The sequence below is a fragment of the Amblyomma mixtum genome, chromosome 7 (genome assembly GCF_055824585.1).
Source record: "Amblyomma mixtum isolate Tamu chromosome 7, ASM5582458v1, whole genome shotgun sequence".
Classification (NCBI taxonomy): Eukaryota; Metazoa; Arthropoda; class Arachnida; order Ixodida; family Ixodidae; genus Amblyomma; species Amblyomma mixtum.
Genome location: NC_143018.1, coordinates 67,521,855 through 67,549,397, shown reverse-complemented (window position 1 = coordinate 67,549,397; position 27,543 = coordinate 67,521,855). Strand labels below are relative to the sequence as shown.

Below are 27,543 nucleotides of genomic sequence, written 5' to 3'. Positions count from 1 at the left end.
AAGGCAATGTATTTACAGCACGTATGGTCGCGATGGAAAAAAACGTGAACAACGCACCGCCTACGCGCATCGCTGTTTGAGTTTCTTTTCACCGCACTTTTACCTGGGTGGTAAGAAAAAGACGTTATAGTCGTTGTGCAATGTGTCATACAAGACTCTAGCGTGTTGTTGCTAACATCTAAGAAAAAAGCGTGAAGAAAAGAAATGCGAACAGCGGAGCGCCCAGGCACCGCTCTGTTCTCGTATCTTTCCATCGCCTCCGTACGTCCTTCCTTGGCATCCTTTACTTTCTCAGCTGACCTTTTTAAATTTCACATCTGCAACCTCTTTCACTCAGTGAAAAGTAGGAAATCAGAACCTTAATTCCTCTGGTTAACCTCCGCCGGCTTCCTTTCGCGGCCTGTATCGTTCTGTATAGATCTCAGTGCAAAAGGTTTCCACCATTCTGCCTCTACCGAGAGCCGGCTTTCATGGCTAGTGTACCCGACCTCAAGCGTAAATGCCCGTACTAGCCGTTCAGGATGAGTTTACGCTGAAGAAGGATGGTCCCGTAAAGACCACTTGAGCTCAGCAGAGGTGGAGCTGGAGAGGACCTTACCGGTATGGTCCCATCGCCGCCATCCCCAGCGGTCCGAGTATCTTGGGCAGCCAGTGCTCGAAGGTGATGTGCTGCATCTCGGCGCCCACGATCTTGCGTGCCTCCTGGTACAGCCTCTCACCGTCCCAGTGTGGGTTGAGCTCGCTGAGTGCCTCGGCCAGCCGGTTGTGCTCGCGGAACCACAGCGTGTGCATGGCCAGGAGGCCCAGCTGCTCGTTTGCGCGGACGTCGCCCGATAGGAAGCAGTCCACGTCGTTGATCTGCGGACACCGTTGAAAGCAGTTGGCGCTTTCGCAGCGCTCGTTCTGACAATGTCCTGATTTGAATTGCTTGAGTGGGACGCACAGTATATCAAGAAAGTCTGGGCGTATTGCTGTCCAGGGATGCGAACCCGAGGCAAAACGGAATGTTCGTTTTTTTCGAGTGGACGAAGCGAATAAGGGCCAGGGTTGAGGACCCCAACCGGAAGCAGAGCACCGGTGTAACAAAATTCTTTAAATATATTTTTTTTCTCCTTTCAACTCCCTGCGCCTTGATTGGTACAACGTAAGTCAGAGCTGAATTCAATGTTTACTTTAAAGCGTAAATCTTGTTTTTTCTGACCCCAAAGGGTTTTTCTTGGATTTCTTTATCCTTACCCAGCACTATGGTCCCTAAGTTGATGGGTATAAGCGAGTAATTTAAAAGGTTCATACTGTAGGACCCGCCATCTAAGAAGAAGAGAAATGGAACAGAAAGCTACAAATGACTTAAGACCGAAATAAGCAACAGTATTAATTGAAAAAACAAATGAAGGATTCAGGAAAAAAAATAATCGCTGGCAATACTGTGCATAAAAAATCTCGTACATTTTCACTTCGAATAATGCACAAACATCAACGTATTTCCTGAACCCCCATAAACAACCTGGAGAGCTTGGCTAAACTCCGCGGATTTGGATAAGCAGCGAGATATAGCCTAACTGCAGACCTATCTCCTGGGGTCTTAACCAGATTCCACAATGAATCTATTCGCACTGACTGGGGCTAGTACCCTAGTTCTCTTCTTCTTTTTATGGCTTGCATGTTATTGCTCGTCTACCTCGGAGTTCCTCTTGCAGTCGTTGGGCTGTCCGTCGTTGAAGGGCAGCAGGTACTTCCCGGAGTTCATGCGCGGCCCCACTCTCAGCAGGCCCCTGTCGCTGGTCAAGTTACGCAGGTGGATGGCCTGCTTGGCTCGGCTGCCGTACACGTTGGACGCGTCGATGAACGCCGTCAGCTGGTTGGTCTGCTCACGAGGCGCCAGCGCCCCGTAGAACACCGAAGTGCGGCCCGATCCGCAGGCCGTGCTCGATCGGACGAACTCGATGCATCGGTGGCCTCGCACTCGGCGGTCATCCGGAGGCACCTGCGCACGTGTTACGGTCACGTACTGTCAGCGTGAAATTAAACGGGAACAAAGTATCTGCAAAGCGAAAATTAATACCAATGTGTGACTGAGCAGCGTAATGGTTTTGGCAAGTCTGTGCGTAATGCTCTGAGAGGAATGGCGCTGCAGGGAAAGACGTGGACGAAAGAAAGAAAACACGTATAGTCAAGCGCTTGTGTGTATGTGTTTTCTGTCTTTCTTGTGTGCATGTGTTTTCTTTCTTTCTTTCTTTCCTTTCTTTCTTTCTCTCTTTCTTTCTTTCTTTCTTTCTTTCTTTCTTTCTTTCTTTCTTTCCTTCTTTCTTTCTTTCCTTCTCTTTCTTTCTTTCTTTCTCTCTTTCTTTCTTTCTTTCTTTCTTCCTTTCTTTCTTTCTTCCTTTCTTTCTTTCCTTCTTTCTTTCCTTCTTTCTTTCTTTCCTTCTTTCTTTCTTTCTTTCTTTCCTTCTCTCTTTCTTTCTTTCTTTCCTTCTTTCTTTCTTTCTTTCTTTCTTTTTTCCTTTCTTCCTTTCTTTCTTTCCTTCTTTCCTTCTTTCTTTCTTTCTTTCTTTCTTTCTTGTGTGTATGCTTTCTTGCTTTCTTCCATGTCTTTCCCTGCCGCGCCATTCCTTGCAAAGGAATACCAAAATAATAGTTGTTTGGCAGTAAATGCAAGACGTTTACATTAACAGTCCCACGTTGTGGCCTTCGACGCAGAAGTGGGCACCCAGCACTCTAATGCTACGTCTTTTTCATTTTACGCCGAATTTTGTTGTTGCCCTTGTAATTTATTTAAATTGGTTTCTCGGGAAAGGAAATGGCGCAGTATCTGTATCACATATATCGGTGGACACCTGAAACGCGCCGTAAGGGAAGGGAGGAAGGTAGGAGTGAAAGAAGAGAGAGAGAGAAAGAGGTGCCGTAGTGGAGGTTGGTTGGTAACAACTTTATTCATAGTCCTGCAGAGCTTTCGCCGACGGGGCCTTAGGTCTCCCACGTGGGGACGTCGAGGCGCTGCCTCGCCGTCGCCTCGCGGGCCTGCTGGACGGCCCAAAGTTGGTCCCCGAGGCTGGGGCTGCGCAAGGCAGCGGCCAACCGCGGCGGGAGGGTTCCGGAATTAGCACCGTGAAGGTTTTTGTTACAGTCCCAGAGCATGTGAGTTAAAGTGGCTACATTGGCGTGGCAGACCTTGCATAAATTTGTCGGGTATGTACCGGGGTAAAGCCTGTGGTATAGTCCCGGGTTGGGGTTTGCCCGCCGAACCTTCCCTCCTGTTTGCCCGCCGAACCTTCCCTCCTGTTTGCCCGCCGAACCTTCCCTCCGCCCAGCGACAAGCTGGACAGGGCGCACGCGGTGATCCTCAGACAACTGCAGACGCTCACGTAGTGGAGGTCTTCGAAATAATTTCGTCCAATTGGGGATCTTTAACGTGCACTGACATCGCACAGCATATGGGCGCCTTTTGCGTTTCGCCTCCACTGCCTTGATAGCATTTTGCTTCATGCTGAGTGTACGTTGTGACGCTGGCATAACTCAAGTCACAATGTGCCGGAAAATAAAAGTATGAAATACAACTTGTAAAAGAAAGATTCCTGGCAGTTTTCATAGTACAATAATCGGCCATTTTTCAACACAGAAGGTACTCTAAGCGCTGCTCATCAAAATTTTCTTTGTACTTCTTGTAAACTCTGGCAGCACGCAAAACAGTGAGGAGGCAAAATAATAAAGGGAGCTGAGTGTTAAAGAATTAGGAGCCTATCGGCAACATCTAGTCGCATGATGAAACGTCGTGAGCTATCTTAAGCGCAATCTTATCAAGTGGGTTTTTTGCGCTTATCATTCCCTTTGCTTGAAATTATTTTGATGTTCGGCTTAAAAAAGCACAACACAAGCATTTCAGAAATTTGGTTTCTGTCATAAGTGAAAATAGGAGATGATAGAGTCCTGCTCCTTACCGCTGCAACAAATCTGAAAAAAGCCATAAGATGCTCTTTTCGTGTAGCCCCATAAGCTGAAATGCTAACGTGCATTCTGTAGCAGAACCGTGGGCAGGAGGTATGCAGTAGATGTGTTCGAAATTAAGATACTTTTTTCCGGTATCTAAAAACAGAAGCATTCTACTGCGACATTTGCCGGGAAAAACGTTCTGCTGTTTAAACGGTATCATGTACGGCATCGACGTCGAAAACTCCCATTCACGTGCTGACCAGTGATGATATTATCCAAGTGGAAAATGGCGGGAGAGCTCTCGAGTTCGTCCACTGTGGTCATGCCAATCAGTTGAGCTTTCCCTAGGCTGGCATCTTTGCTTTGAAATTTTCGTAGAGGCTGAGAGGAGTGTGGTACAGCTATGCTGTCAGTTGTAACCACGAAGGAAAGAGAATATTATGGAAGTTCGTGCAGATAACCAATTACAACTCCAAGCGTCCATAAATGTCCTTCGCCAATGCCGGGCCAAAATCATGTTGTGTGCCCAGATTTTCAATTGCGAAGCCGAAGGGAACGTGAACGGTACATTCTTCTCTCCACTAAAGAGACGCAAAGCTTTGCCGCGCATAGCCATGGCAATGAGACGGAATACCGCGAAGATCGCTGATTATAACTCCAGCAGTCATGAGAAAATTTTGAAACCCCTTCTTGGGGTGCTTACAGCAATCATCATCATTCTCATCCTGACTACGCCCACTGCAGGACAAAGCCTCTCCCATGTCCTCCCATGTATGCCAGTTGCGGCTAACATATCTCAGTAAATTTCTTAATCTCATCCGCCCACTCACCTTTCTGCCGTTCCCTGCTACATTCGCCTTCTCTTGGAATCCACTCCGTTACCCTTAAGGACCAGCGGTTATCTTGCCTTCGCATTACATGTCCTGCCCGATGCTGTGCCAGAGTTATGGCGTAGTGTAGAAGGCATGTGGCATGTACCACACCCGAGATCTGAAAGACTCACCTCGATGGGAAAACAAGGCATGACGTTGTCGCACGAGTCCGCGCAGTCCACGGTGTCTATAAACCTCTCGTGGCTGATAGCCGGCATGGAGAAGTCCATGTCGTGGTCCAGGAACTGCCCCCACTGCATCAGCATGTGAGAGTGCTCCGAGTCTCCCTCTACGACCTCGGTGGAAACGAGACCGGTCGACACGGAGCGAGCGAGTGGGAGACGGTGCCCATTGACGGGTTTCTCCGCAGTCCACCCTACGGAAGAAATCGGAAATTGTTACCACTGGGTCGTTATACGTGGGGCATTACGAGAAGATGTTCGTTGGAATTGATTTTAATGTTAGTGAATGAGGGACACGAAGTTTTTATCCACATAATTACCTTACCAATAGAACGACTCCAGCGCTTCGGCGTGTACCAAAGCGATAACTACTCTATTTATATCCCGTTTTAACAAAATCTAAGCTTCCCAGGCGTCGTACTGTTAATGCTTTAGTCCTGAAGTGATAAGGTTAACTGCTTTCCTGGAGCTAGTTTTTATGCGTGGAATTTATAGTAGAGTTGGCTGTAGATGCTGCTTCAAGCACAGTGGCCAGGGTTATTGAGATAAAGAACAGCACAATGCCTAAATTCAATGAGAATGACTGTGCCGCATGCAGTCTGCCCCAAGGGGCCATAGAGTGATTAATTCCTACCTTGTGGCGTCGCGGTTTTCCGAAGTAACCCTGCATAGACCGCGCAATATCTAACCTTTCCGTAAGCCCGCATTCTCGAGCTAGAGCTGGCACAGTGTGGCGAACATATTTTTAAGCTCGTTTGCAAGCATTAGATCAGCCATATTAATTGGTTGATGCCGGCAATGGCAATCCGACATATAAATGTAGGCTTCAACCTACCAGTCAGTCGTAATTGAAGACGGGACGCTACGTGTGTTAAGCAGCTTGCGCCTTACCTACGGGTGTATTGAATCCGTTCTCGTACTCAGCAGGAAGGAGCCTCTCGAAGGGAGTGAGCGAGGCGCCCCACATAGGGTGTTGCAGGTTGTTGCAGGTGCCGTCGTAGGTGCGGAATCGGCTGTGGAAGCACGTATCTGAGCAGTCTGGCACCTGGCGGTGCTGAAAACAGCCAGACTTCTCGGCCAGTAGGTCAAGGTACCCGGGGGACAGGAGGTCGTCTACTGAGGTGTCTGTGTATCGCAGAAGAAAGTGAAACATTAGCAGCTATAGTCACACGCTGAAGTGGTAGACACTACGAGAGGACTCGTGAAGCGAATTCGTGAGTCTACTTTACCAGATGTCGGTGACTGTGACGGCCTGAACGTTTGCTGTAACACATCCGTTAGCTTAAAGGCCTTGCACCTGTCGCGCCGTTGAGTATGGCGAATCATGGCATGCAACTTTCGAGGAGTGTTGCAGTGAACAACGGGGCTGTACGGGTTTCTACGGCCTGCATCATCAGCTCTGATGCGTCCATTGCAGGGCAAAAGTTTCACACAGTGACTCCAAATTAACTGTGCCCGGCGTTAACTGCGGCGGCATATTCTCGTAATCTTCCTAATCTTCAGTAATGTTAGTTGTTGGGCAAGTTGGTATAGGACGGAACCAGCGCTGTGTTCCGTCCTTTTTTTAGTTCTCCTTCTACCCTTCTTCCTAATCTCATCCGGCCATCTGGCTCTCTGCCACATTATACTATCTTCGCCTTGCCTTGAAATCCTCTCCGTTATGCTAACGGACAATTGAGCGTCTGCTTTCCACATTATATGTTTTGACCGTGTGCTGAGCCTCTTTTCGAGTTCTGCTAAGATATTCGATCGCCGTTGTTCCCTAACCCTGTTTACTATTTCTGGGTTCGACCGTTGCTACCAAAATGAGTCAAGTACGGAAGTACGAAGCTAATCATATTAATCGCGACAAGCCCTGTATGAGGCCTGGTGTGACCATTCTAATAAATCCAGTGAGCCTCCTGCTTGATCGAACCGATTCGGGTCCGCAACAAGTTGTTTACTTCACTTGAAGTTCACCTCCCTGGACTAAGCGACCGTTGTCTACCCATTCTCCACACACTAAACAAATCACGGAAAAATTAAAATGTAAAGAATGAAACAAGACACATCTCCGGACGTTTCTTCATCCTCGAGCCAAATGCCCTCTCACCTGAAATCTTGAAGCGCATGCCAGCGGCGACCTGTTCCTGGATGATGTTGAGCGCCCTCTCAAACACCTCGGCAGCTCTGGCCGAGCGCTGTGCTTCCGAGTCCGGGTAGCGAAAGATGCGGAGCAAGTGCGCGTGCCTGTGGCGCCCTCCTACGGTGCTCCTCTTGTTGTTTAGCAGGTCCTCGAGAGTACTGTTCACTGCCCGGTCTACCGACTGCGCGGCCTCGTGGAGTGCCGAAAGCACGTACTGGTTCCCTGGGTGGATGCTGTTGTCCACCTCCACGTCATCTGAAATGCGCCCACAAGGGAGATAGATCATCGCTGTCTTTTAGATTCAGTGAAAGATTGCATGATGTGGTATGGTATTGTATGGTATGGTATCTTATGGTATGGTAGGATATGCTAGGGTTCGGCAGGGTAAGGTGCAGAATCGTACGGCGCGGTATGTTCCGCTTAATTTAAGACTTGGGCCTAGGCATGAGGTGCTAAAGACGCCGTGACCAGAATTTGGTTCCGCCATCATCAACATCAGCCTGACTACTCCCACTGCTGGGCAAAGGCCGCCCCCATGTCTCTCCAATTAACTCTGTCCTTGGCCAGTTGGGGCCACTGTGTCCCCGCAAACTTCTTAATCTCATCCGCCTAGCTAACTTTCTGCCGTCCCCTGCTACGTTTGCCTTCTTTTGGAATCAACTCCGTTACCCTTAAGGACCAGCGGTTATCTTGCCTTCGCATTACATGCCCTGCCAAAGCCAATTTCTTCCTCCTTATTTCAACTAAGATGTCATTAACCCGCGTTTGTTCCCTCCCCCACTCCGCCCGCTTCCGATCTCTTAACGTTACACCTATAATTTTTATTTCCATAGCTCGCTGCGTTGTCCTTAACTTAAGCTGAACCCTCTTTGTTAGCCTTCACGTTTCTGCCCCATAGGTGAGTACCGATAAGATACAGCTGTTGTAGACTTTCTCTTGAGGAATATTGGCAAACTGCCATTCATGATCCACCATTCATGAGCCACCTTGCCTTACTGTCGTAGCCACTGAACGGCATAGATACCGAGATTGGCCGCAGTGAGCCCATAGAAAGAAAACTGAAAGTTTGGTGTGCTGTGGTTTACCGGTTTGTCATGAGTAAGCCCGATGCAAAGGCAGATAGGAATAAAACGAAGAGACGGTGTAGCCACTGAACTCATGAAACAAATGTTTAAAACGTGAAACGATGTTCAAATATACAAGGAACAAACATACCTGAAGGCAGCACGAAAAGATATAAAATTAAACAAAACTTCCCATCTTTTTGGCACTCTCAATACGAAGGAGCGACAGCAGTAATTACATTGTACCGCCAACAGTGGCCACTTCCGAGCCCTCCTAGGTGACACGATCACAGAAAGTAGGTTTTTGAGAGCGCGGTTACTGCCTGATTGTCATGGCTGTTTTTACCGAGACGCGGCTTGTAGCATCCTTGACTGCTAGCAGACGAGATCTCCACTTTTTAGTGCGACATAAGACGAGGGCCACATGTAACTGAGAGAAAGAGCGCCCGTATAGATATCACCATAATGGAAATAAAAAGGGTCGCTATCAAGACCGTAACTGGGACCACAGCGCGAAAGTTGATGAGGTCTTGGAGGGCTGAACCTTAAATACGGAGCAAAGGGTGGTTTAATTTTGTGAAAATTGTTGTGTGCGACGAAAAAATTAAGAAAGAAAGATTGCGGAGGCATAACCGGGCGCATAGAAAAACTAATATGGCGAAATATGCGGAATCGTTAAGCAAATCCAATCTAAAGAGCGGGCCTTGCTAGTTAACGTATTTTGCTCGGTATGGGGGTTAATTTACCATTTTGAGTCGGGATCGGCACTGAGCAGACCAAAATCACTGAACTTCAATTTTTCTTACTGGCGATCAAGGAAATCTGTACATTTAGTACCATTCTAATAGCAATTTCATTATTCAATGTGGTTTATTATTATCATAATATTTCCTTTTCTGCTCGTTTCCTCTGCTTTCTTCAGAATGGAACGTTAGTCGGTGATATTTCTAGCCAACCCCTCACGGGTGGTGTGACTGATTGTCTTTCTATCGGTTATTTTAAGCCAGAAGTCAAATATAATTAAAGCAAAGACGTAGAAGAGCTTTCATGAAGCCGTATGATTTGCAAGTAATACTTTGCCAGAGTGTTGAAGCAGTATTCAAAGAAAACTGATCGGCAAGATACAAAAAGGAAACAGATGGCTGTCAATACATGTACCAGATGCGGCACAGTACCTGCCCTGCACGCACTGTGCACTGTATACGCAGTGTAGATATAGCCAATCTGCAGCTTCACCGAAGCGGATGGTGCCGTATAACTGCACGATCGAGCACATTTTAAACATGGACGTGTATATGTATGGCCACCGCTCCTGCCACATATCCGTCTCCTGTGCCTTCTTTGATAAATCCTCGTCAGACTAAGCTTACATCCGTATGAACAACTCTGCCATTTTAGGTGTTTTTAAGAAGACTCACCCGTTCTGCAGCCTAAGCGCCATTGGAAGTCAGGGCGCTTTCCCTCTGCCCCGACGTAATAAACATTTCGAGAATTAATGGCGCTTTAAGCTGCCTTCCAAATTGATCGGTTCGTCTAAATGTGCTTTGGGCCTTGCGGCCTAACAGCTGCAAAGTTTTTCTGGTTGGACCGTAAGATTATTGATGATTTTGATTTAAACATATATTTTGCCGTATACGCTTTCAAATAAACATGTGTATAAAGAGACTGATGCATACTTATGAAGGCATTGAGACAGTAGAACAGAGCACACAAGACGTTCGTAGCGAAAGAACTCATGACCCTAATGCAGCAACATTTTTTTCTATGCTCATGGCAGCACCCTCACTTGAGAAAGGGAATGAAGAAGTTCTAATCAAGTTTTAGAGGATATGCCGGATCACGGTACTGTGCCAGGCGCAGGTACTGCGTCGATAAGGTCGTGACCAGAATATTACGGAGCATGCTTCTGCGGTCTGACGCTTTGCCCATCGGAACTTAAATTGTAATTTATACAAAAGCAAGCAAATGCCGCTGGAACGCGCGCGTATAAGGCCATGAAGACATGATATCGCCTCTACACCTTTACAGAACGCATGGTTAAAGTTCAAAAGCCGAGGTGTGGTCCTTATCATTTTGACCGCGCCTGTGCATTACTTTCAATTTAAACCAGTAAGCAGAAAAAGGGCTCACCTAAGAGGCGCCCCGAATATCGCAAAATGATGTTAATATCTACGAACCCATATAGGATTAAACTTCATCATATAACTTGGAAAAGAAAGAACGGTGTCGAAGCTGTCAGAGGTAAAACAAAAATTCAAAACAACGAAACAACGAAACAAAAAACCGAACTACGACTTTCGTGTGACCTGAGGCCGCGTTCTAAGATTTTTATAAAATTTACGGCTGAGGTACTGTTTTTTGTTTCGTCACTTCGCCACTACGCCGACTCCTGAATTTTGTCACTATTGAAATGCGTGCTGCATCAATAGAGTCGCTGTTGAAGAATTTGTCATATATTACAATCGCCCATTCCGTCCTTGATGCCACTGCTGCAGTTTGTCTAATGTGATAATATTTACATTCCTGCTTTCTAAATTTTGCACGCTTGCTGCTGCATGACGCGATGTACAGAGGCTGGTGAAATGGACCTATGGCGGCAGGAGAGCACGTTGTGGATGCATGCAGCAGCGTCCAAAGCACCGTACCCCTGACGAGTATGTAGAAAGGTGCCGTGGCTTGTCCCATCTCGTTCTCGGCGACACACTCGTAGCGGCCTTCATCCCGTTGTTCGAGGCGCTCCACACGAAGCCCGTCGGGACCCGTGCTGACCCGTCCATCGAGTACCAGGGGGCGGCCGTCTTTACGAAAGGACAGCGTAGGCGCCGGGTGACCCTCTGCCATGCACAGCACCTCGACGCTGGAGCCGAGGTCTGCCTCCGTGTTGGCCGGTGCGTTGACGAAGTGAGGCGCAGCTGTGCCGGCGTGGTGAGAGACGTAAAAAATGAGCAGGGGGATGACATGGCGAGATTCACATATGATACTCGCTTTAAGGAAACGATCTATAGTAAAATACTCGTTATAGCGAATTAACTGCAATTCTACTCACAAGTCTCCGCGCAAAGACATAAACTATCACCTCTATACGAAACTGCATAGAGATGAAAAGACGTTAAAGCGGAAGCTTGGTCGAGTTGGTACGACATTTTCCTGAATAACAGCGCGAACGTGGACGAGTAGAGAAGCAGCGAGGCAGCGCCCGTCCATGTGTTTTTCTTCTGTTCTCGTAGAAGTTCGCGCTGCTATTCAGGAAAAGAGATTGTCTCTTTTGTATCCGTGGGGCGGGCAAACTCTCAAATATATGCGGTTCTGCACTCATTCGGCGGTGTGCTCTAAAATGCCAGCACCACTAATGAGGTGCAGCGGCGACCACTAGTTCTTCAAACTGAAAAAAAAAAAAAAAATCCGCGGGAAAATAAAATTGGCCTGAATTTTCTTGATGAAGACTGGTGAAAAAAAGCACGGTGCAAACCAGACCGCCTTCCCAATCCGCTTGCAACCACCCTGCATGAGTTAAAAATAAACCAGCCCCGGCGGACAAGACAATAGCATTGTTGGAATAGACGTTTTATGAGGAATCGGTGGAATGCATTGATGTAGATGTCGCACATATCATGCTATGTCCCTTTTTGTTGTTTATCGTATACTCTCCTGCGTAGGGCCTTAAAACAAAGGCTGAAACGACTCAGTAAATACGTGAATGAAAAAGTAAACAATAGCAAACAAGTTTTTAGTGCCATCTGATTTGCTCTGCATAGATCCTGATATAAGCGTTCCGCCCTTACACCTAGAGCTTAATTTGTCGCACTAGCAACTTACGTTGCGCCGTGTAAAAAGTCTAGCCGACTTTGACAGAAATTCCAATCGCCTCAGGTGCTAAGATCGGTTCCCATGTTTGATGCGGGTGCGGCGCTCTGGGCTATAGCAGGGGATCTATCTAAATGTACGGACGGCCCACACTTGTCTCGAGCGCTCGAGCGGCGCCCTCGGTTATGCATTTCTAACAATCTCCACTGCCTCGAGGGCCCGATTTAGCTTTTAGGAGCATAAATAGTTAAATACATTTTGCAGGAATGAGGTGTTTCGAATCACAGACCACACGAAAATGATGCAAGTTCAATCCCAGGGGGCTGCGTTCGAACGCTGTAGTCAAGTATATCGACGTCCATACGACGTCTGTAAAGTTGTTAAGTGACCCTATTATTTTTTCATTGGGAGACAGAACGGGAGCAATAGGCGACATGTACTCTTGCACTCAATCAGAGTTGCGATGCTCCACACGCGGTTTGAACTCTGTTCAAGATGCACTGTGAACCAAGAACAGGTCAAAGTTTATGCATTTAGCTGTAGAAAGGAATAAAAAAGCGTATTTAACTTTTGTTGCTTACACTCAATCGCCGATGTATTGGAGAGGGGAGTGGGTTACAAGAAGCAAAATACAACACAAAGGAGGCAAAAATAGAGTACCAAAATAATAAATAGAAATAGGTAGCGCGATATGTCAAAAAGTGAGAGTGGAAGAAAAAAATATAGCTGCAATAAAAATAAAAAGTGACAGCTGGACAGCTTGGGCACACTGTTTGAAGGCACACTGGCATCCTATAACATGGACGCCTCAAATGCTTCACTCTACAGGCGTCGCCACTCAGACTAAGCGCGGTAGTGAGTTATTAGAGAGTTTTAGTATAGCGTACGTAGACATGCGCAAAGTCATATCGAACGCTATAAAATAACGTCATTCGTACTGCGCATGCGCCAAACGCTATTCCAAACCGGGGTCTTATGTACGTTCGCGTTCCATACTCTATTTTTCTAGTTTAGTGTGCGTGCTTTTGCGTACGCCAGGAAAAATACAGTTGTCAACAGGTAGCCCGCTTCGGAGAGAAATTGCCAATGTTATTGGTTTTTAGGCATATTCATTGCCCTTAAATGGAACATGTGATACTCACTTTGCCTCCTCTCGCCCACAGCAGAAGGAGTGAGTTATAAACTTGCCCTATTTTGAATTCTGTGTAACGATTCCGGCGTTGTTAACCCTAACGAGGCACCGCTGACTGTGGACTGGCTTGATTTGGATTTTTACGCCAAGGTAGCCATAGCCTTGCCAAAAGTAGCCTTTTCGGCGGTCAGCTGGCCCACGACCGGTCGTGGCTGGTCCGTCGCAGTGCTCGTAGCACGTGTTCGAGCTGACGTCGTCGCAGTGCGCGTAGCACGACTCATTTGGGGACGCCATACAACCGGCTGTCTATGTGATACGACTTAGATAAGCTTGGCCAATGCCTTGAGTATACGCGCGAAAAATATGACACTAAATGCTTTTACATTATAGCACCAGATGGCGCCACTGCTGCCTTGGCTATCGTTGCGTTCGGGTTGTTGTACGGTAAACTAAAAGCGCTCTTGTGAATTCCACAGTAACCTACCGCGAAATGCTCGTGTTTAACGTACGCAAGCGCTCATACGTTATACTAAAGGCGTCTATTATCACCTCCATGCTAATGTAATCACCACCACTTCGACAGGGCTGAAAAAGCGCCTCACGGGCTATATTGGGGTTGCAGCTTGCTTCTTTTCTCATTGCTTACTCACTCTTGGAGTTGACGGATAAGTCTGCGTGAGCTTCGGCGTATCCAACGGCGTTCTCAGCGTGGCACGTGTAGACCCCCTGCGCTTGCCTGGCCACCTCCTGGAGTCGCAGCACTTTGCCGCTGTGCAGGATTCTCACACTGTCCCCGTCTGCCACGATCCGTTGACCTATGATCCAGAAGAGTACATGGAAGCAACTCGAGAGGTACCCAAGATGCCTGTTTACAAAATATGACCAGTACAGCGAACGATTTCATTGCTAACAGCGAAAGCGAACCGACCAGAATATCAACCCGCCGCAGAACATTCGGTGCAATAGCTTGCCTTTATGGTTGCGCAGTTAAGGCTGCAAGTCGTAATGAACTCACCAATGTCGTATCATCAAGTCCAGCTAGACTGCATGTATAGCTGCATTCCAACGGTTCTCAGCAAATATCTCCACATACTACAGCTGCTCGCAGTTAAAGCGCCTTCCTAGCAGCGAGTGGCTTGACTTTCGCGACCGTCCGCTGTGAACGCTCCTGCTTTTGATGGCACGTTGCTAAGACTTCCGCCACCCGACTTCTACGTCGCTGTTAAATGACCTTGCAAAACACCTCTGGTCAGTTTGACGACACTATGCGCCTCTCCACACCCCTCCCATGGCATCATCTGACATCAGTCCGAGGGCAGTGCCTCCATCGACATTTATGATTGGTCTTTTCAGACGCTGCCTTTTCCTACGCCTCTCACGTCCCCTTTCCCGCTCTTGCAACCTGTAACCTGCTTCCCTCAATCTTCTCGCTCAACCGGAAACCCCGCCCGCACGCACGGACGCTTCACCTCGTACGTTGACTTTATGATTGGCCTTCAAATGTTAAAACACTTAAAATGTAGTGGTTAGCCTCAAGTGGGCACCATACCATCCTTGTACCATGACAGTTCCGGCGCAGGCGATCCCGCACCGCTGCAGATGAACTCCACGTCCTCGCCTTCGAGAACATCTTGCTCTCGTGGTTTCTCCTGGAAGTACGGGGGCTCTGCGCAAGGCGAAAAAAGAACCAGCATTACCGCGGCGTCTACGATGCACTGTACAGTCGTCAGCTTTATGAAAGGGAACGCGTGAGCGTGTGGCAGACAATCTCGAACCGTACTTGTGGTGACACGCGGTACAGTCGTCAGCTTTATGAAAGGGAACGCGTGAGCGTGTGGAAGATAGCCTCGAACCAAACTTGTGGCGTCACGGAGCGGCTACTTTTTGCAGCGTGTGGAAAGGGTTCTGCTGCCTTGCCAGCTTCTGGCAACTGGAGATCACTTTTCTCTTCCCGCTTTGTTTCAGAAAGAGCCTACCACGTATCACCAGAAGTAGGGTTTGCGGTTATCTGCCACGTGCTCGCGCGTTCACTTTCATAAAACTTACGACTGCAAGTGTCGTATAAGGCACTTCTGAGTGTGACTGGAGCCGCCGTCACCTCCTTCCTATGGTATCTCGGACGCTCTTCAGGCTCTAGAAAGGAACAAGGGCAGCGCTGCGCAATGAACAACACTGTTCATGCCAAGTAGGGAGATTTTTCTTCATCAGCAGCCTTACTGTAAAAGCTGTGCAGATTTCTTTTCTGACTGCATGGCTGCGCTTGGGTGTATGCTGAGCAGGTGCTCCCTTAGTTTACATCCAGTGCATCCCGAGGATTTCGCTAAACACACTGGAATAATAACTTGTCCATCGCACACCGAAATAAATCTGACAATAACTACCAATAGATTAGGCCCGCGAAGTTTTGAAGCGAATTGTATGAGATAAACACGTTTCTTGAATTTTCGGAGCAGAGCGTCGCTTACTCTTGAGCCCGATGGTTTAAATTACTTTTCTTCACAGTTGTATTGCATTTGTTATTAATTTGTACAATGGCAGCTGTTAAAAACCTGTGCCCTTTGGTTCAGCATTGTAGTAGTAGTAGTATTCAGAGTAACCGGAAGGTGGTAACCATAGGGAAGGAAGAGGGCTAGGGGGGAAGAGAAAGATATGGTGAGAGCGGAGGAACGCACAGCCAGAAGATGACTGCCAAGGGGAGCCACTCGGAGAGCGGTTGCCATAGAAGAGGATGGAGAGAGTGGAAGAATGGGCGCCCAGAGGATGGTTCACCGGGGAAGGTTACGGAGGAGGATTCCCGTGGGAGGAGAGGGTATGATGAGAGTAGGGGAATGCTTAACTGGAGTCTGGCTCCCACGGGAACTACCTGGAGAGCGGTTACCTTGGAATGAGGAGGAGTATAGGCTTACTGAGGAAGGAAAGAATGGCGAGAGCAGTGGAATGCGTAACCGCAAGGTGGGAGGGGAGTTCGAGTGGATGGAGGAGGGTGCGAGAAGAGCGCATCAATGCGTAACCGGAAGGTGAGTCCTGTTTTAACCGTGGAAAAAAACAACAGTCGGGCAGAATGAAATAGACAGGCACAGGTAAACAGGTGGAAGGAAAACAAGTAACAAATGAGAAGACAAAACTACGGCACCAAATAACATTACCGCAGGAGGGAAGCCGATGTCATTGATTATTGCAAAATTTCAATGTCGATAACGTTATTCCTGTTAGTTGCCCTTCTTGGAATAGAAGAATAATTAAAAAGGTATTGCGGGGCAGAAATGGAGTTATTCCTAAAGCTTGAGTTTGTCTCGGAGTGTTGCGGCGGAAAATGAAATTATTTCAGCAAAAAAACAGACTTGATGTGTCCCTTAATTAGTTTAAATAGAAAGAAAACCCGCTGAAACTTCTGTTTGAATTTCTGTGCAAGTTCCCTAGTAAATGTACATGACAGCCCTCTGCATTATTCAGCGCACTGCTGAAAACCGTTATGTCTCAGTTAACACGGACAGTACAATGAACCGATGTTTTGCCAGCGATTGAAAATAAGATCAGTATTTGCTTCCAGAGGTGCAGACAACTGATTTGAAAATTTTGCGGTGGTGCGCGCAGGGAGCAGTCAATTAACTTTTACTTATCACTGAGCAATCCAAAAAAGATGGTACCGACGTAGAATCGGCAAATATCATGTTATGACAGAGAAGTTCGAGAGCACATTACGCTGCGAAACTTCAACGTTGCTGATGTGTTCCCAGTTAACATTTGTTCACAGTTCATCCGAAATCGAATGCTCGTATGTATGCTGTAAGGATGAACTTAAAAACGAAGTGCTTTTTGGATGGTACTGACTTCTCGATACTAGATCCGAATGTCCAGCCTCTCATTGTATCCCTGATGAGGGGCTTCTGCTGATCACCTACAGCAGCGAGGCTGCTTCACTGCACGGACGAGAAAGACTGCACTAACGTTGCACGTCCAGCTTGAAGGAGGCGCTGTCTTCCCCGAGGGGAGAAGTGGCCTTGCAGCGGTAGGTGCCGGAGTCACTCGGGTCTGTGGCCGAGATCAACAGCATTCCCGCCGTCCGGGACACATGGTAGCGGTCGTGCTGCAGCACCGGCACGCCGTCACGCGTCCACGTCACGATAGGTGTGGGCCGTCCCGTGGCCTGGCAACGTAGCGTCACGCTCCGGCCAGCAGTGACGGCTACGTCAGAAGGTTTCACCACCAGCCGCGGCTCGTCAACACCCGCGCGATCTGAAGAAGAAAATGAGTTTGATGTGGCTTTCTTATGGCATAAATTGGCATGAACTTTTTCCTTGTATTGGAAAGAAACCAACCAACAAACAAACAAACAAACAAACAAACAAACAAACAAACAAACAAACAAACAAACAAACAAATGTTGCGATTTGAGTGTTCACTATAGCTGACTTCTTTTAGGTCGCCGCCAGCTGCCAGTGATGGAAAAGTTGGAACTCCCACTAATGTAAACACAACCGCGGACTGACTGCTGCCATTGTAAACAATCAATGCTTAAGCAATGTTTCAGTTGGTATCCTCGCATAGAGCACTGAAAAAGAACACGTATTTTGGTTTATTATCTTGTCAGCCCTAAGTACCACTCTCTCCTGTAGTGCCAAAGGGTGGGTAGAGTTGAATGAATAAACATCTAAATAAACAGCAGCCTCTAACTTAATCATACGTCAAAGAGAGAAATATTTCTAGAAGCTGTCGCGGACGCGACGAAATTGTGATTTGCCGATTTCAGCTCAGATTTTTGGCCCGTCATCACAAAGAATTACTCGGTCTCATGAAAATGCTCATGGTTGTTGAAATTTACCCCCAGACAGCGAAGCAGGCGCCGACATCACCGAGCTCACGTAAGAACGGCCTCAAGCTGGGTAGCATTATATACAGGTATTGCGCTAACGATAATTGCATCGCCAAATGGCGAACCAACTTTGCGCACTAGAGTACTTTCTTTTACTTCGGCACGCGATTTGTGAAAATGGCAACCGCCACAACCACACTGCACTATCCCAACTTCCTAGCTGAGAGCCCTGTGTGTGATTTAAATTCGAGAAAATGCTTGCCGAAAGGATTACGGGTATTCTAACATTTAAACGCCATGGATCGAAGGTTGATTCGGTTCTAACGGAAGCGGTACGAAATTAATTTCTTGCACCATACTTTACATACCAATCACGAAAATTAAAAATATACTTCAGCCGTAGACAACTAATGATGTCGGAGAGGGCAGCTCTTGTGTATTGACGCCGCCAGTTAAGCAGTTAAGTAGCTTTCACAGCTACAGATACGCTGGTCTGTAAACCAGGACCCGCCGCGGTGGCTCAGTGGTCAAGGTGCTCGGCTGCTGACCCGAAAGACGCGGGTTCGATCCCGGCCGCGGCGGTTGAATTTCTTTGGAGGAGAAATTCTAGAGGCCCGTGTAATGTGCAATGTCAGTGCACGTTATTAAAGAACCCCAGGTGGTCGAAATTTCCGGAGCCCTTCACTACGGCGTCGCTCATAGTCTCAGGCGCTTTAGGACGTTAAACCCCATAAACCAAACCATAAACCAAACGAAACCAGGAGAGAAAGATGGCTTATTAGGTTACGTCACTTCTACGCATCAGTTTATGTTTATTTAATCGCCGCCTCAGCTTATATGCTTATGTTAGCGGGAACTACATAAACCATCCGCTTGGTGCGTGCCTGGACTGCAGCGCGAGAGAGAAGCGACACCAACCTTGTCTCTCCGCGTAGTTGTCGAAGCCGTCCCTCACGTGTAACTGCACAATCCGTGACGTCACACTGCCGACAGCGTTTTCGGCTCTGCACTGGTACGATCCTTCGTGGTCCTCTCTGGCCGAGCGAATCACCAGGCTCCCGTCTTCGAGGATGTCAATCCCACCACGGGCCCCGGAGAAAACGTCAAGACTGCGGGTTCAGAGCACAACCTGATTATTACGCGATGAAAAAAAGCAGGAATGCTTTATTCTTTATGGACGGATGAAACTTTCTCATTAAATTGATGACATTCAGATGCTTATGAGAGCCATTTTTCTAGGCTGCCTTTATGTAATGCTGCTGGCCGTGATTCTAACTTTTAGAAATGTTGAGCTCTAATTTGACATTCACAGGACCAAGGAGAGACTACAGGACTGAAGCTCAACTTTCAACTCTAATAGCAGGTAAATGAAGCCAGACGAGCTTATGTATTTATTTATTAATTTATGTATTTATTTATTTAACCATACTGCAGGCCAATGCTTTGGCCCTAGCTGGAGGGGCATTTTAAAAACAGTGCAAAGTAAAAAGGCTACACAAACAAAATAAAAAAGTCCAGAAATTGAACGCTAATAAGTCTGGCAACAAATGAATACATGTCCACAAAAAGAATGGAAAAAAAAACTATACAAGAAAAAGGACATCAGTCCAAAGTACAAAAAGTACAACGTAAAGAGGCATTACTACAGAAAGACTGAGAAAATTACATTGTACATAAGTCATGGCAGGTAAGAAAAGAAAAATCAAGAATACAGTGCAATCAAGGCGCTTTTACTTGGGAAAAAAAAGACATTCCAGTTCTGATAGAAAGTTACTCGATTCAGAAATGGTCGGTGGTAGTTTGTTCCATTCATTCACTGTTTTAGAGAAAAAACTGTTCTGGTAAGAATTTGTTTTTGCAAAAATCGGAGCCAGTGTATATTATGTAGTGTGCCTTGTTCGCCTGGTGGTAGCTTTCTGAATGCAGTCTGGAAGTTTAACCAGGATTTTACTTGACAAAAATTTGATACCGCTGATACCCAAATGAGGGCTTTTTTTTCTGTGAACGTCCATTTAGCGAACATTTTTAAAAGACCGTGTACCAACAAGCCTGTCAGCAAGTCTTGCCGATTCTAACTTGTGGCCTATGGCCCCGTCATTGCAAATATCACATCGGGTTTCCTACGACAATACTCATCAGGGAGTAGAGCTGCCGTGACGTTATGCCATTGCGCACGTTTTTAACAACTCTTGAGAGGCAATGTAGCAAAGCGCGGTCAGTGATTAGGCTGCTTTCGCGTTGCAGTTTAAACAAGAAATAACTCTACAACTGTGTTTTACATGAACTACAGGCTTTCAGATGAAAACGCTCGCCCGGAGATATTATTATGACTGTTATTGCCTTGGAGAGAAAAATAATCATGCGCAGCTCAACGCAATGAACGTGTTTTATTGTGTAATTTCGTTGTGCTCTAAATATTAGGCCTGTAAACTTGGCCAAGACTTCTCCATTTCTAGGTCCTTGAGTCGCCCGGAGATATTATTATGACTGTTAATGCCTTGAAGAGAAAAATAATCATGCGCAGCTCAACGTAAGGAACATGTTTTATTCTGTAATTTCGTCGTCCTTTAAATATTAGGCCTGCAAACTAGGCCAGGACTTCTCCATTTCTAGGTCCTTAAGTAAAGGGAAAACAAACATAATGGTTTTTAGCTATAAACTGTGGACAACATCGGTACATATGCTACATAGGACTAATAAGCTGACACCGAATCTCGACGGGACAAAATAGGGAGCTGGCCGGTACGCGTTGCGACTGAAAATAGGGGCACGCTTCGGAGAGAAAAGGTTTAAATCAGCCGTGAAAATATGTCATCTGATTTTGCAATAGTTTCACGCCAAGGAAACACTGCGCTGAACAGAACAAACAGCGCATAGCTCCAGTGCCGTCTAACGGCACTGGAGGTTTGTGCTTTAAGCAAGGCTTCACAGGCGAGTGTTCTGCATGCTTGTTCCACAGGCTTGACGCAAAAAAAAAAACACATAAATGGAAGCTTAAATACTTTCCTGCCATCCGCGATAATTTTCACATAATCAGTGGGGCCTGTTGCGAGCGATACAGTGTAGAAGAAAAATTGAACGTGCTGTAAGCGCTGAGAAGTTAGGTCCAGTCATCTTTGCCGACGACTGCCTTAGTATCTTGTAGACCTGTATAACTTTCCTTGACATCGGTAAGCTTTTGCCTTTGACATCAAAGCCGCCGAGTAACATTGCATCTATAGCTACATACGCTCACATCACAAGGCTAGGAGCTGCCAGCGACGAATACTGAAAAGGAATCATGCGCAACCGTCTTCGGTCATGAGTCTTATTAGCAATTCACTCTTGCGCTTCTTTGTGACGGAACAGCTACACATTTGCAACCGGAGCTGGCTAGTGGCATTGGTTATTTAGTTCCCAGTGATGACGTAACATGTTGCAACTACCAATCCAATGGTAGCAGGGCACAAGAAGGAATTGGGAAATGAAATCGATCCAATGCGACGGCTGGCTCCAACGGCCGTGCAGGTAACGATGCCACATTATCCGTTTCTCTGCGACAGCCTCGGTAAACTGGAGAAGCCGCCGTAAACGACACAAAAGACCTTTACGCCCCTGATATGAACACTACACGCAGCATAGGAGCATGGAACTCGGCCGAGTTGCCAATGTTGCCGCACTGCAAGCGCTGAATGGGTTGACTGGCCGCACTGAGGTAAGGTTTAGTTTTAGTTTATGGGGTTTAACGTCCCAAAGCGACTGAGGCTATGAGAGACGTCGTAGTGGAGGGCTCCGGAAATTTCGACCGCCTGGGGTTCTTTAACGTGCACTGACATCGCACAGTACACGGGCCTCTAGAATTTCTCCTCCAAAGAAATTCTAGCCGCCGCGGCCGGGATTGAACCCGAGTCTTTTGGGTCAGCAGTCGAGGACCATAACCACTGAGCCACCACGGCGGCTGAAAGTAAGGTTCGGGGCCAATTTAATGCGTTGTTGATATTACGCATTAGAACAGCAAGATCTCAGTTTACCCGTTGTGAGTCCAGTAGATGTGAGGTCGGGGTGCCCCGTCCGCCTTGCAGGTTAAGTTGGCTGCATCCCCTCGCTCCACTTCCTGAGTCTGCGGCTCTTGGACAATGCGCGGTCTCTCTGCGAGGAAAACAAACCTTTTGCTGCTATCTTTGGTCAAAGAAATTTCCTTGACTGTACTTGCGAAAGGCGAGAGAATTACGAATGCACCAGAGCAATAAGAAAAAAGGCTTTAAAGAATGCGAAGTGGATCGAATAAAAAAAGAAGTGTTAGATGCTGCTGCAAACAAGCAACATCCCAATGTATGGTTGGGCTAAACCTGTCATGGGCTTCACTGCGGCTAGAGCAGTGAGAACTTAATGTAGAAGATCATTGAAATTGCTGTCTTTTCAGTACTCCAGTGAGAAAACTAGTCTGGCTTTGAATGAAAGGAGCCTGTAGGAAGCATATTCGTACTTGTTTGTTGTATTCTTGCAGCAATGTGTCTGCAGCACCGTCATATCGAGGATAGACAAGATATACTTTATTTTAAGACATTTGCAGTGCCACAGCTGCTTGCGGCCGTGGCAGTGCAGTCAGATTCAAGTGAATAAGAAAGCGGCTTATCCGTGTCAAAGGACCCCTTCCGGCAAGTGGCGCCGGCCGCTTCTCATGAACCTGCTAGCTTGACAATGCAAGCAGCGGCGTGAGAGTGCATGGAGAGGACGATCCCTGACCATGGAAGGAAGGGGGTATCCCCATTTATCGGCCACGCCCTACATTGTCACGCTGACAGGCTCATCGAAATCGGCCGACGCCATTGAATGGAAGGGGGTCTTTTGACGGGGAAAAGCCGCTTCATTCTTGAGTTGTATCGGACTATCACTCGGATACCATGACTGTGCATGGCGTTTCAATAGATAGATAGAGAGATAGATAGATAGATAGATAGAGAGAGAGAGAGAGAGATAGGACTATCCCCTTTCATCTGCAACTCCCTGCATTGTCATGATAGCAGGTTCATGAGAATCGGCCGACGCCATCGGCTTGATGGGGTTCCTTTTCCGAAGAAAAGCCGTTTTTTCTCGACTGGTGTCCGACATACTTTTTGTGAGTCCTTACTCTACCTGTTGGACCCACGCACTAGAAAATTTCAGTTTGTTGTTTTGCTTTAAAGAAGCAATAATTAGCCAATTATGAAATCTAGTGACGCTTTATACCGTATTAGGATGCTAGAGGGAGTTAAAGAATAAAGTGTTATCTACTTGCGTGCCAGCGCAGGAAGGTAACATTTGCGTGTTAAAAACAAGATGTTCCTGAACTGTACAACAGAACATGTGCATTTGCTCAGCACGTATTGCGTGACACACTTCAAAAAGACTGTAAAGTAGCGGAAGAACGAAGGAAGAGATAAACGGAACCAGAAGCAGGCTATGCTTTTCTTCTTACAAGCTCGTGGTCATTAAAGTTGCGTCTATTCAGCCAGAAACATGGACAAGTTGTTGGTTGGAAGGACCACCGATGAACCTCTGCGTTTTTTTCCTTAGTCCCCGTTCGTGATGTAGTGCAATGTGTGAAAGTGTTTGCGTTCATCTCTTCTCAGAGTAAACTGTGGCCACTCAGTTCCAGGAAGTTGATTAATCTCATCTTCCACCCGACCCTTGTCCGCCATTTTCTCTTATAATTATTAGCAATTTATTGATCATAAAATAGAAACGGAAGGAAAAGATGTTGTTAGCCACGACATTTTCCATCGAAGCATGAAGCACCTGAGCTCCGGAACAGGGGTACGCGTACGCTGTCCAAAATATCGAAATGTATAAATGAATTCAAGCCCAATACGGAGCCCGCACGCGGGCACAGCGGCGCACTTTCCTAGCGAGCTGGCGTGTGCGGCACACGTGATGTGCCGCGCACGGGCACCGACGTTGGGCACCGACGCCTTGCCTCGCGCGCGTGTAAACACTACAGCGCTGGGCCGCATACACACACATAGCCGCCTCGCGCCACGCACTCTCAGTAAATATTGTCATGGCGTTGGTGCTTGACGTCTTTGAGTCTGAGCGCCGCCTGGCAATATTTACACGCCCTTGGATGCGTCTGTTCTCCTTTTGTGTATATATTCTGTGACTCAAAACGACTCGTCTTGTCTGTTTCTACGATTTTGTCCTAGTATATTGCGCTGCCTTTTAAATTACTCAAAACAACCACCGGTGACATTCTCGGCGGATTGCATGTCCTGTCGGATTCAATTTACATTTCCCGTTCCTCATTTGGTTAATTATGCTTGAGCGAAGATCAGCGATAGCCTATAGGCCGTTGACATATTCACCCCCCCCCCCCCCCCTAGCACCCTCCACGTACCACACGTGAAGTCGGTGCTGTCCAGCGACGTCAGAGGCCGGTTGCGGAGGTTGTCTGGCTGCGAGCACTGTCCCGTGGCCTGTGTGATGGTCTGCTTCTCGCGCAGCATTTGGGTGAACCAGACGAGTCCGCAGTCGCACGACAGCGGGTTGCCGTCCAGCCGCCTGGTGAAGAACATAGTGTGGCTTGTTACAGAGACAAACTTTCCGGCAACAGCGGGCAAAGCTTCACGTTCCCCCGACTCCTAATCGTAATGCTCTGAGGAGGCTTTCAAGAGAACGGCTGGGTGCGTGATGTTAGTGTTCTCGAAGGACAGGATGCAGAGAAACCTTTAGGCAGCTCCCGCTTTGCGCTTCAACCGCATCTTATGACCTAATCGTGATACCAACATTGCAGTTTTTAAAGCGAAAGCTTTACTACTTGCACTTTCAAGCCTTTGCCGTGACGCGGCGGTGCCCCATTGACCTTTCGCATGACCTCTGTGTGACGTCACGCTGAAGAGCTGAGCGACCATCTCGCGCCGTCTGCGAGTAGTGGCGGTGCCACCACCGGCGGCCTTAGATTAGATTGGATCAGATTGGATTAGATTAGATTACATTACATTACATTAGGTTTGATTAGATTAGATTAGATTAGATTAAATTCGATTAGATTGGATTGGAGTGGAGTGGATTGGATTATATTAGATTATATTACATTGCCTTAGATTACATTATATTATATTAGATTAGATTGGATTGGATTGGATTGTATAACCGATGCATCACCACAAGTCTAACCACAAGCACCACCACCAGCTACACTACCAGCTGAACCATGGCGTAGGTACGGATATTGCTTTCGCAATTACCGGGCTTAACCAAGCTAAGCCACAGCGAATTTTTTTAAAGCGACAGCGAGAATTAAGGAGAACAGAAAACTGGGCGAGTTGGTGAAGGTTCAACATTATGTACAGCGCGAAAAACTAAGACAGGGGAAGAAACACGCAAACAAACAAGCGCTGACTATCAACTGAAAATTTTATTAGGAAACTCGTGGTTATAAAGGCTTCAACCTTGCACGCGCAGGCGCACAAAGCCTGAAACAACAAAACAACAAAAACAGCAAAGAATTAAGGAGGTTTTCGCTCAACGCCGCCATCCTATTGCATCGCAACAAGAAGGTCCCATGCTTTCCTGCTGTCCGCCAAGAATGTCCGACCGTTGTTATGGTGACTCAGGTTTGCGCCATCTATGACGGTGCTCCACGTAAGAGAAAATTCAAGGGCATTAAAAAAAAACAGCGCATCTGGTCATCTGATTCATATGGCCAGGGTATGCATGTATTTGCTCTTCAAACCACTGAGCCTCATGCGGTAGGTTATGAATCGAGCACATTCCGCAGGTGAGCTGGGCTACCAAATTCTTGGCCATGGTTTGGATAAGGCTTCATCCCTCTAGGCTGTGTACTAAAGGCTTCCCGTGGCCGCAGGATTCGAACCTACTGCGTTCCTGATACAACGCAAAGCATAGACTCCTAGAGTGCCCTGGAGAATACGCTCATTGGTGTTCTGTATTACGATATACGACGCCGACAACGTTTACTCGTAGAGCCCTTTGCACAAGGACCACTGTAAATAAGGAGCGCAGAAAGGATCCTTATACAGCTGTAGCATTAAAACTGCTGCCTTGCCACTTATGCCTTGCTCAGAGCAGCACTCTTAGAAAAGAGTAGTAGCACTTGCCAACTTGGGGGTAGTAACTGGTTGTCACATATGTTACCACCCTTTTAGTAACTGCAGTTAGTAACGGGAAGGTTATTAATTGTTACTAACCAATTGAGTTAGTCGCGGCTGTTACCCAATGTTAGTGACGGAAAGGTTAGTAATGGCTGCTACACAGTCACCAGCTGACGTTAGTAATGGGAAGCCTGCATGGTTACAAAGAAAAACCATGGCGACGGGCTTGAAAGAAAGCCGCAATAGCTACCATGAAAAGAGCCAAAGCTGTACGATCACTAGTGAAACTGTCGTTTTATAACGCTTATAATACTTTAATACTGTATGTCGACAAATCCGAAAGAAGTTGAATGTTCTCAAGGAATGGAGCCTGCCCTGTGTGCAAATGCGTATAAATTTGTACCTGGCATAGCTGCACATGTAAGGCCATTTTTTTTTCACAGTAAGCATTTCGAGGATACTTCGATAACACTGACACGAATACTTTGCATGCACAGCTTAACACCATAAAGCTTTCCACGGACGTTATGCACGCTGCGTTCCCTCGGGCTTTCGAGGCGTATAAAACGCATGGAAAACATGAAATACGTTCCACCAGAAATTCCACGCTTTCTTACAGGCGTCTGAGCTGCCTGAGGTTTTGCAGAGCTCCCTTCTGGACAGTCTGTATTCGGTTGTCGTTGAGGTGCCTGCGAAAAAGGCAACGTCAATGAGAATTTTACCGCCGCTGGAAAACCCCAGCGGCAACGCGGATTTACGCAAACCGCACGAAAGCGCGCCCGCGCCCGCTTAGCGAAAGCTCACAGCCGCTCCAACGACAGTAGATTCCGAAACGGGGCCTCCGCGATCTCCACAAGCTCGTTCTCGTGCACAGACCTGCGTAAGAGTCATTCGTGGATGCAAAAGTCAGTATAGAGTAACACAGCTGACTGTAGGGATGGTTTAACACTAAATCTGCCAGCTCTCCGCTAGCACTAGCTCTTCTTTAGTCCTTCGACAGAATCGACACACGTGCTTTATACCTTCGAACGTTTTAACTCTTCCCACTTGTACCTTTTAAACTTTCGTGATAGCGCAACTCACTTTATCATCGGATAAAGTTTATTATAACACATTTGTTGTTCCTTCTATGTTTGTGTCACTGCCCCTGAGCCTGAACACCTTCCGCACTGCGCCGTTCTGCTCATGCAATATGCGGTGCAATTGTGACTCAATTGGCAACAAATGAATTTTTCACACAAAGGAGGCCCGACTCACAGCTGCTCCAGTTGTTGCAATCCAGCAAAGGCGTCATCTTCCAAATGCTTGATTCTGTTCTTGGAGAGAAACCTGGCAGCACAACATGTAGAATAGTATTAAAAGACTACCCTCCAAATCTGCTAAAAATTGCAGCATACGGCGTGGGAGTCCGAACTGCGATAAACGCTCATGATGAAGGGGTGACTATCAAAACATCTTGCTCAAGAAAATATTTTCTTAAGTTCTTTTATTCTGCCGACTCTTAAAATTTTGTCACCCTTTTCATGCCCAATATCTTTGGGCAAAAATTTTGACT

General features: G+C 47.0%; 1 protein-coding gene across 1 annotated transcript in view; it reads right to left on the bottom strand.

The window, feature by feature from the left end:
- Pxn (Peroxidasin) overlaps positions 1-27,543 on the bottom strand; it is a 72,507-nt gene that overhangs the window by 21,367 nt on the left and 23,597 nt on the right. Inside the window, exons 4-18 of the mRNA XM_089552852.1 lie at positions 27,246-27,317; positions 26,793-26,864; positions 26,606-26,677; positions 24,272-24,435; positions 21,930-22,047; positions 18,838-19,028; positions 17,055-17,342; positions 14,656-14,772; positions 13,757-13,921; positions 10,816-11,082; positions 7,074-7,361; positions 5,873-6,106; positions 4,931-5,175; positions 1,679-1,984; positions 599-858 (exon numbers count right to left, since the gene is read on the bottom strand). Coding sequence (XP_089408978.1) covers positions 599-858; positions 1,679-1,984; positions 4,931-5,175; positions 5,873-6,106; positions 7,074-7,361; positions 10,816-11,082; positions 13,757-13,921; positions 14,656-14,772; positions 17,055-17,342; positions 18,838-19,028; positions 21,930-22,047; positions 24,272-24,435; positions 26,606-26,677; positions 26,793-26,864; positions 27,246-27,317 — 2,859 coding nt within the window. The remainder of the gene's footprint in view (positions 1-598; positions 859-1,678; positions 1,985-4,930; positions 5,176-5,872; positions 6,107-7,073; positions 7,362-10,815; positions 11,083-13,756; positions 13,922-14,655; positions 14,773-17,054; positions 17,343-18,837; positions 19,029-21,929; positions 22,048-24,271; positions 24,436-26,605; positions 26,678-26,792; positions 26,865-27,245; positions 27,318-27,543) is intronic.